This window comes from Barbus barbus (genome assembly GCF_936440315.1).
Source record: "Barbus barbus genome assembly, chromosome: 10".
NCBI lineage: Eukaryota > Metazoa > Chordata > Actinopteri > Cypriniformes > Cyprinidae > Barbus > Barbus barbus.
The window spans coordinates 8526245-8537220 of record NC_136738.1 but is presented as its reverse complement, the minus strand read 5'-3'; the positions used below and the strand labels follow the sequence as shown (position 1 = coordinate 8537220).

The 10976-nt window shown below is 35.9% G+C and overlaps 1 protein-coding gene across 2 annotated transcripts; it reads right to left on the bottom strand.

The window, feature by feature from the left end:
• Nucleotides 1–1423: 1423 nt before the first annotated feature.
• On the bottom strand, nucleotides 1424–10695 carry LOC306876048 (WAS/WASL-interacting protein family member 1-like). Of its 2 annotated transcripts, none has more exons than XM_079426945.1 (8): nucleotides 10511–10695; nucleotides 8166–8250; nucleotides 6986–7115; nucleotides 5083–5217; nucleotides 3647–4315; nucleotides 2632–2817; nucleotides 1870–1974; nucleotides 1424–1677 (listed from the first exon to the last, which is right to left on the bottom strand). In XM_079426945.1, exons 2-8 carry the CDS (start codon nucleotides 8217–8219, stop codon nucleotides 1631–1633), a joined length of 1326 nt encoding a protein of 441 aa, XP_079283071.1. In that variant the 5' UTR covers nucleotides 8220–8250; nucleotides 10511–10695; the 3' UTR covers nucleotides 1424–1630. The 2 variants fall into 2 exon arrangements, with proteins under 2 accessions (XP_079283071.1, XP_079283072.1); XM_079426946.1 differs by having other exon boundaries at nucleotides 3647–4312.
• Between the last annotated feature and the right edge of the window lie 281 nt (nucleotides 10696–10976).

Below are 10976 nucleotides of genomic sequence, written 5' to 3'. Positions count from 1 at the left end.
AGGGAATAATATTAACATTAGAACATTAAAATGTATTCATTCTGAAAAACTGAACAATCCATCGTATTATTTTTTTTTTACAGCTTATAAAATACGACCAAGACATGTTCTCGTAATGAACGATAGAGGGCAGCATTTCTCTAAGTGAAAGATTCACAATGTACTGCTAATCTAAAAAAAAAAAAATGTTTAGGATTATTGGTCGAACTGTTTGAAAGCCATTGACTTTGAATCTCTTCTTGGTACATTCAGAATAAAATGGCTTAAAGAGTGCTTAGCAAGGCCTCACTCAATATGATACCATATTCCTAATCATATTTTCAAAAACATTGGTGGCCTTGAATTTGTGTTAAGATGTAATCTTGATCTAATTTAAAATTCCTTTGAAGGTTTTAATTTTTTTAATAAACAAGTACTGCTTTTTTTGGGAAAAGATATTTATCCACAACATTTCCCCTCACAACTCCACTCTTCTGAACAATAGGGCTGTTATTAAGAGGAAGTCTTCATTTAAAAGTGATTGGTATAGTAAAAGCTTTACTTGTATTCATGATTTATACGATGCAAATGTGTATTTCTTATCTCATAATGATTTTAATAAATATGGAGTTTAATACAAATAAAGGCTATGATAAAGAATGCAATGGTTTTTTACGAATAATCCAAAAATATGTAATGAAGATCTCTGTGATAGTAAGTGTAATAACAAACTTATTTATAAAGAGTTTAAATGTATTATCATGGTGGATTATCAGTGCTATTTTTGGGAGATGTTGACGCCTCAGTAAGGCATAAGCTTTATTTTATCTCACATATCCAGTTGCTCCAATGGTTAAGGAGACACAGAATTATGTTTAGGATTTGTTAGCAATTTTATACAGAAAAAACAAAACAAAGAAATTGAGGTGGCTTTTGTTCTTCTTTTCCTGAAACCTATTCTCATCAGATGAGATCACTTATATACCTTTACTGTGAGGTTAGGCTACTTCTAAATTCTGGTTTGATATTCATAGCTGGTTATCAGTAAAAATGGAGACAATTCCCCCATTTGTTTTCCAAGATATTCTCTTTTTTAAGTGTGATTTAAATTCTCATTTTTCAGATGTTCTCAGCATTGTTTTCTTGCTGGGTAAATATAATATTCATACATGCAAATGGAAAAAATATATATAAATATATTTCTTTGTGAGTTTGTGAAAATGTTTCAGAGCTTCAAGTACTTGAAGTACTTGTGCCCTTTCAGCCAATCAGATTGCATCTTTAATAGACTGAGAAAGTAGAACTGTCCAGTTCACACACAGACGTGTGGTTGAAGGGATGACAGTGTGGTGAATTACAGTGGTTTGGTTTCACAGGACATTTCCACATTAGGGAAATGTATAGAATAACATGATGCCATAAATAATTAAAACAAACTTCCTCAAATGATGACAGAATGCACTTTAATCGCCATATCTGGACATACATTTGTACCATGATATAAAATTACCCCCAAAGGATTAAAATGCATGACAAAGTTATTTAAAAAAATGTAACTGAAAAGCTCAAAACAATCATATTTTCACAAATGAGTCCCGAGTCTCATTCAGCAGATGAAAATCCAGCTCACACTATATAATATCAAAGCATTTCATCTGGGAACTGGTGGCAAGGGTGGCGCTCCTCTGTCTCTCATTCCTGGAAAACAAATACAGATAGATATGAATTGATCAAATGGATTATTACGATATTAAAACACTAAAATATTGCATTAAAATGAATGTAAAGGCAGAAGAAAAATGCATTGAGGGTGAATAGCACAACACACACTGAAGAATAACTTTTAAACAATTCTTATTACAATTCTGCACAAAATGCTGCAGTGCTTACCTTTGCTGCCAGCTTTGCTGGGGTAAGACTTGGAGAAGGAGACGTATGGCTCTGGTGGTGGTAATTCAGACAGAGGATGGAAGGAAAACCTCATGCCCCACTCATCTAATGGAAAAGAATACAATAGAATATGTGCAGCCAAACAGAGTCAGTCAGTAACAATTATATTAGCACATAGTTTTTCAATAACTGTTTCATTACCATATTGAGTAAATTTTTATATCGACATGCTGTGTCTGTCCATAGACATTAAAGGGATAGTTCACGCAAAAGGACAATTCTGTCATCATTTACTCAACCTCACATCACTGCAATCCTGACTTTCTTTCTACTGCACAATACAGAAGAAGACGTTGTGAAGAATGTTAGTAATCAAACTGTTTCAGTGCCCATTGACTTCCATTGTATTTTTTGTCCATGCAATGAATTTGTCCTGTTTGATTACCAACGTTTTTCAAAATATCACCTTTTTTACATTTCACAGAAAAAAGAAAGTCATACAAGTTTAGAACAATATGAGGGGGGGCAAATGTCACTTTTGGGGGAATTATTCCTTCAAGATTAAACTGCCCAATAGTATGTTTTCATTTTCTTTTAAAATACTTTCTCTTATCCAAACCTACTTTATTTGCAACTCTCTTTATTGATGGTAGTGATGCAGAAACGCCACTCTTCAGCTTTAAACTCACTGCTTTTTGCATTGTTGACCTATAGGATGCCTCTCTCTCATGAGCAGGTATAAGGTTCCTGTGGCAGTCATACCTGTGGCAGATGGTGGAGGGCACTGGTAGCCATTGATGGTGTCAGGGGGTGGTGGAGGGAAGCTGGGCACTCTGGGAGGGTCTGGGGGTAGAGCGGGTCTGCCTGATCCACCGGGACGATTAGGAGGAGGCACGGGGGGAGCCATTCCTCTGCCTCCTCCTCCAGTGGGTGGAGGTGGTAGAGGACCTGAAGGGGAGGAGCAATCACAAAATAAAATAATTCCTCTCATTCATATACCTCATAACAGTCATCTGAACTGTGTGTCTGAAGGTATTTCCATAAAATGTTATCTGAAAAATGGGGAACACTTTAAAAGCATATTATAGTGAAATTCTTATTTCTACTAATATCTACTCTGGGGTATTTACATTTTTTTTTTTTTTTTTTAAGAAAATAACAATCTTACACACCAAGGACACATTAAATTGATCAAAATGAACAGTAAAGACATGCATAATCTTTAGGATTTTTATTTAAAAAAAAATTAATTCTATTCTGGTTTCTACAAAAATATCAAGCAACTGAAGGCTGCAACCTTAATGAGGATGAGAAACTTTTTTTTTTTCAGAAACAAAAAATCTTAACAATCTCAAACTTTTGAACGACAATGTATGTTTTATTATATAAATACAATATTAACATCAAATATTTAAAGTTTAACATCATATTAGTTAGACATACTAGTTGAATTTCAAATAATGTTGTAATAAGTAAACTATATTATTGCACTGCTCTTTATATAGAGTTGGATATAAAGTATACATAGTATACTGTATGGAAAATCAACTACTTGATTGTTTATATTGCCTATTTTTGCACAGTTCTTTATATTAAGTCGGATATATACAGTAAGTATTCACATTAACAGCATTTTCTGTAAAGCTGCTTTAAAAAAATGTTTGTAAAAAAAAAAATACCTTTGATAAATAAATTGAGTAAAAAACAAACAAAAAAAAAAACGTAATATTGTGACTGTAAAAAATAAACAGCAAAACAGGAATGACCTTGCTCATACCTGACCGTATTGATGGGCTTCTTCCCGATGGAGGCGGCCTCTCATTGGGTGATGGTGGCAGTGGGCTGGACCGTCCAGGAGGCGGTAGAGGTGGAAGGCTGTTTCGCGGAGAGCCTCTAGTGTTGGGCTCGTCCCGTGGGGATGGTGGGATAGGTGGGGCCCCTCCTCTTGCTGGAGGTAAGGATGGAGGTGGATTACCCATAGGCCTCTGAGAACTCATTGGTTTAATCTCATTTGATGGCGGCGGTGGTGGTAGTGGTCCATCTCGAGAAAATGATGTTCTTCTTCCTCCAGTGGGTGGTGGAGGAGGAGGGAGATCATCTGAGGGCCTGCTTGGGATTGTGGGTAATTGTGGCCGGGCACTTGCTGGCATTGGGGGTGGAGGGAAGGAAGATTGGGACTCCCTCAGGGGAGGAGGAAGGCTTGGACGTCTGCCCTGCTGGCTGGGGAGTGGAACAGAAGGTGAGGAACTTGACGGTCGCCCTCCAGGTAGAGGCGGTGGGCCGCTGGGAGAGCTGTGCTGGGGTGAGCGAGATGAGTGTGGTACAGATGGGGGTCCAGCCCTCCCAGGAGAAGGTCGTCCGGCGGTTGGGAGTGGGGGCCTGCTTCCTGTTGTGTTGCTGGGTGCTGGGAATCTCCCCGCTGAAGAAGGCATCGGTGGTCTTACTGCTTTAGTGCCATCATAGAGCAAAGTACATCAAGAAAAGTATAGCACATTTCAGTTTTTGTCACAGGTCAAACAATATAATGATTCAATTAGAATTAGGATTAGGATTATTATAAATGTATAGTATATTAGTATAGTACAGAAACAGAATGAGCTTTAATGCCAGGTATGTTTACACAAACGAGGAATTTGTTTTAGTGAAAGAAGCTCCACAGTGCGACAGAATGACAGTGATGAGACAAGACACCGATAATAAAAAGAATAAAATACAAATATACAAAATAGACAATGTGCAAAATAGCAAAAACACAATATACAAAATAGACAATTTAGTATGTACAGGTATGTCAGGTGCAAATTTGAAATGTAATAGTATTGTATAATAGTATAATATAGTATAGTATAGCATGGTGTAACATGATATAGTAATATTTTGATATACATTTTTATCTCAATGCATAAAATTATAGTAGTAGTAAATATTTTTATTTCAATTTTTGTCACAATGCACATATGATTTAATTATAAATACAATTATAATAATTATTAAATAAATAAGTATAGTATAGTATGTATTTTGTAAGTATGCAAGTTGTTATTATTTTATTTCAATTTTTGTCACAATGCAAAAATAATTGGTTAAAGTAGAATTAGTAGAATTAGTAGTAGTAGTAGTAGTAGTAGTAATATTTTTCTTCTCTAATATTTATTTTAATTTAATTTGTTTATTTAGTTTTTTATAATTATATTTATTTATTTAGAAGATTACCAGTGTTCTCTCTGTTTCCTGATGATCTCAGTCTTGGCATTCCACCCTGAAACAGCCCACCCATTCCACCTGGAGCTCCGCCCCCAAACCCTCCACCTCCACCTCCACCTCCACCTCCTCCGCCACCTTTGGGCTCTGTGTAAATAAAAACATTATCATAAAATATTATGCTTATAAGAATTAATTCCAAAATGTCTTCGGCTGTACACTCTTAAAAATAAAAGATATACACACACTTGCATACACAATATACAGTGCCCTCCATAAGTATTGGAACAATAAAGACAAAATTGCTCTGTTGGCTGTGGAGTCAAGACATTTACAAATATGATTAAAATATGAATATGAGACAAAACTACAGAATGGCACATTTTATTATTGGGTGATTCAACACGTGTTTTACCAGCTAAGAAGTTCAGCACTTTTAGAGTTTCATCCCTCTATCTGATGTGAGCATAAGTATTGGAACAGTTGCCTCACAGGTCTTTCTAAGCTCTGATCAGCTGTGTCCTGTTGCATTAATTCTTCAGATATTAAAAGCAGGGAATGTTTCGTATTAGTTATATCCATTATTTCTGCATTCCGAATCTTGCATTCGATGATGACACACACAAACCAGGATGAAGACAAGGGAGCTGTCTTTAAGAGAAAAGCAAGCAATTTGGATGCTAAAAGAAAAGAAGAAGTCAGTTAGAGCTATAGCAAAAACAAAGGGCATGGAGAAATCAAGAGTTTGGAAACCACCAGCGACACCAGCAACCAACAACTACCTGATCGGCAGAGAAAACAACAGTAGTTGATGACAGACAAATCATAAAAGCTGTGAAAATGAATCCTAAAAGACGTGTCTGTAAAATCACCAACAACTTCCAGAAAGCTGGGGTGATGCTCTGACAATCTACTGTCCTCAGGAGACTTTGACACAGAATTACAGATGCTACACAGCAAGATGCAAACCTTTGACCAGCACCAAAAATAGAAAGGCAAGATTAGAGTTTGCAAAAAAGCACAAAGGTGAGCCAGAAGAGTTTTGGAACTGTGTTTATGGACCGATGAGACAAAGATGAACCTTTATCTAAGTGATGGGAAAGCAAAAATGTGGAGAAAAAAGGGAACTGCAAAGAACCCAAGCATACAGCCTCATCTGTAAAGCATGGTGGAGGTGGTGTCATGGCATGGGCATGCATGGCTGCCTCTGGAACAGGCCCTCTCAACTTTACTGATGACTTAATGTATATGACAACAGTAGCAGAATGAATTTGGAAGGGTACAAAACCATCTTGCCTACCAATATTCAAGAAAATGCCACCAGATTCATTGGGAAGTGCTTCATATTGCATCAGGACAATGACCCAAAACACCCTGCCAGTTCAGTCAAGGAATTTATAAGGGCAAAGAAATGGAAAGTCTTAGATTGCCCAAGTCAATCTCCAGATTTAAATCTGATTGAACATGAATTTCACCAGCTGGAGAGTAAAGGCAGAAACTCCCCAAAACAAGCAACAATTGGAATTGGCTGCATTAAAGGCTGGGAAAATTATTTCAAAGGATGAGACCAAGAGTCTGGTGATGTCTATGGGTCACAGACTCACTGCTGTGATTGTGCGCAAGGGATCTGCAACTAAATAATAGCTTTTAATATTTTATATCTGCCTTATGTTCAACTGTCCCAATACTTGTGCTCACATCAGTGAGTGGGATGAACTCTAAAAGTGCTGTTCTTTTTATTTGGTAAAACATGTATGTGTTGAAACGGCTAATAATAAAATGTGACATTCTGTAGTTTTGTCTCATATTAATCTTTTAATCATATTTGCAAATGTCTTTACTCCACAGCCAACAGAGCAATTTAGTCTTTACTGTTCCAATACTTATGGAGGGCACTGTATATATATGAACTCACTGTCCACCACTGGGGCACTCCGATCATTGGTGACGGCTTTCTTCAGTCGAGCTCCTTTGCCGATATCTGATAGTAAAGCATTTCTCCCTTGCTGCTCAGATCTGTTCAGATTTGGCTTCTCTATGTTTGCCTAGGGATAGTCATTGTAAATTAGACAAGTTCCAAACAACACACATTGCCATCAACTCAAAATAGCTGTTGAGCCTTGAATACCAAGAACTTTGAACAGAATTAAGGTGTATGCTATATAATTACACATGCTACATGTATGCATTTGTGACCACGTGATTTAAATACAGTGTGTGCATAATTATGCAAGCTGATAATCTGGTCATATTCTGGTCAAATAACAATAGGACTACTATACTATACTATACTAGTCCCAACTGGATTTCACATTTAGCTGTCCAGTGGTATTTAATATTATTAAATATTTCTCATGGGCATTTAATAATATTTGACTTTTTTAGTGTGAGTTAAATCTCCTTTTTGGCACATTTTACCTATAAAAGAAAACCTGCTTAATAATTATACACACCTGAGTGTAAGGCATTTTTCACTTCCAGCCCTTATTAACAATTATATTTCATATATAAATTATTAAATACAAAATTAATAGTAGTTATTAAGATTGATGTGGTTTGGAACTGGTAAAATGTGTTTAGAAAAAAATATATAACTAGAATTTCAACTTGCATAATAATTATGCACACACTGTAGAAGTAAAAAAGTAAAGTTGGTATTGCAATTTAGGTTATTTGGTTTCTCGTCATATAACAAGTGTGCCCAGTGCTATTTTCTAGTTATTAGTTATTTGACAACATCAATAAAGACTCGAAGAGAGTCATAATTGCAGCAATTTGTAACAACATGTTCATGAATCTCATCCTCCTGTGGTGGGATTCAACCCAGTAATTTTAGATGGCAAAATACAGTAGCCTTGACAAATGAAATGATATAAAAACCTTTAATTTTCAGGCATAATTGGGACTGTTTTCTGAAAACAAATGAACAAACTGTAGACTCACCAGAACATTTGTTTTATGCAAGATACTATTCTAGCTCATACAAATGAACTAGTAACATAATCAGTACCAAAATAACTGTATTAGGTTCAGTATAAATATTTTGAAAGCTAATCATCAAAATATGTATGTAGATGTGAACAATGCTGTCATACCACTGCAAAGGTTGGGGGAGGGCCAGGAGGGGGCGGTGGTGGCGGTCCAGGCATATTTCCCCTTCTTTCTTTCTAACCTAGAAGACTGAGAGCACACAAATAAAAAATACATACCTATTAAAGGAAGAGTCACATTAGCACATCTTCTGAAGACACATACCTCATCTTCAATAGTTTTTGTTCCAATTTCCAAAGAAACAGACAAAATATCACATGATACACACATATTTACACACATACTTCAAACATACCCTTTTGCAGTTTAATACAACCATATGAAAGTAACAAAACAGCAGGTGTTCACTATAGGGTGACACAAGTAAAGTTAAAAAAACAAGTAATTATTTGCTGCAAATAATTAATATTGCTCAGCATGCTCAGTTTTAACCCTGAATGTATTTTTAGGAAAGCTAAAATAAAACTTTTGGTTGATGTTGTGTTTTCAGCTACAGAAAGACTTTCATAATAAAGGCTATTCATAAGTGAACAGGCGGCAGCTGTGACCTGATTACTCATGTGCATCACTATGGATATTTTACATCGGCAGTAAAATCATGGCATGCAGCGCTGCTCTTGTCTCTTAAATTTAAAGTGGCTTTAAACAGATACTGAAGTACAGTTCCACTCATTTCCTTTTATCAGCAGAACTGCTACTGAAATACACAAGAACCACACAGCAAACCAAAACCACCGCTGGTAGTTAACACTCACTACCAACACCCTAACATCCACCCAGAACAGCCTGTCAGTCAACACTCAGGCAACAAGTCAGTGCACTCTAAAGGGGTCATGAACTTACAAACCAAAATTCCCTTGATCTTTTGATATAAGAGATCATTGTGCTACAAAAACATCCTGTAAGTTTCAAAACTTAAATCTTTCTCGTTAGTCTGAAAACAGCTTATATTGAAGGCAGTTGTGACCTATTTCACACTTAAATACTGTAAGACTATAAGTTGCTAAATAGTTAAAAGGTCTTATCTGCTTCTCAAGTGATCGCACTGAAGCCAATGACTTCCTGACACTAGCAGAAATAAACACGGCTGTGCTGTACAGAGAGCAGCTCACCATTAAACACGCTTCACATCTCTCTCTAGAAAGATGGACCAAACACAGACATACTGCTTAATTTGCACTATCACTGCAAATTATACAATGACCTTCAGATGGTCCATGTACAATCCATTAGATGGTCAATAAAACCCCCTGCGAAGTCAAAGTGGCCTACGTGCAGAACTACAATGCATGTTATTCTAACTGGTGCACATATATAGAAAATCCATTTTTGAGAACAAAATAACTTCAGTCTGATGCGCTTTACAGTTTTTAGTGACCAGTTTAAATGACAATATGAGAGAATGAGAGAACATTTCCTAACATCAGTAAATCATTCTGACTCTCAGTGAAGACAATTCTAAAACTTTTAAAGATTTTAGGTAAGATTTGATAATATTAGAATTTTTTGAAAAAGATTGTTTTAAAAATGTATGATAATCTTGTGAACATGAATGCATCTAAACTAATATACTGCATTAATTTAAGCAGATTAATAATATTTATTTTTTTATAACTTTAGTCAAAAAACATTTCTGCAATAAATAAATGTTTTAGTATTTTAAAATTTGAAAACAATTACACTGCTTAATAGTTTGTGGAAACCATTATACTTTTTTAAGGATGCTTTAAAAAATTAAAAGGTTCAAATGTACAACATTGAAAAATATTTTTTTAATCATTTGTAATCATTTAAAAGCCTTTACTGTCACTTTGAACCATATTTAGTGCATCCTTGCTTTATTTATATATATATATATATATATATATATATATATATGTGTGTGTGTGTGTGTGTGTGTGTGTGTGTGTGTGTGTGAGTGTTACTGACATCCAAAATTTTGAAAGTTATTATTCGACATTGCTCTGTAAAAACAAGTGTGGTACAATATAATTACATTTTTGCTTAATTTATAGACACTATTTGCATTCAAATTCATGTGTATCCTTTTCTCCATTTTAGCGAGTTCAAAGAAGAAGTTATTACACACATTACATCCAATTACATCCATAATTTGCATTGAAAATGCTTTTTGATGATCTGAAATGCATGCTAACACAGCAAGTAAACTGTTATTTTAGTTTTGTTCAGAAGCTGTGTAAAAACCGAGAGAGTGAGCTACATTTCCTCTGTTGAGTTTCCTCTGTGGTTGAGCACTTTTAGAAAAGCAGCAGTTTAAAAAGAAACACCATATTTCATCCAGCAAGGGATGCTCTCTTGCCTGGACAATGCATCGCTCTCTCCCTCACAAGCTTCACTCCTTCATTCCTACACTTAAAGAAAGACTCACCTGTCAGAGCATTTGAAGCCACCAGATCCAAGGTTTTGTAGAAAGTACTGCACTTCCTCTCTGTGACTCCACAGACCTATCAGAGCAAGCAGTGGTGCAGCAAAGGGCTGCTCATGCAACAGAACAAGCTGATGATCGCAGCATGCAAACGATTGTGACCACATGCGTTTCCTCACACAGTGGCTGTGAAAGAGCCAGGCCAGGGCTCTTATGAACTCCAACTACTGAGAACATTAACAGAAACAGGAACTGACTAATTTGGAGAAAATAGATCTGATGCTGGTCTCGCCTGCTGCTCACACTGAGCTTGTTCTTCAAATCGGTCCTCTGTGGACATTTTAGTGCAAATATATTCTGAATCTGTGCATTTGGAGTCATCCGTGATTCAGATATTCTCAGTGTGAATTAATCTAGTGAACAAAACAAGCATGTTTCTGTGAAAGGAAATCGGGGATATGTTTATGAC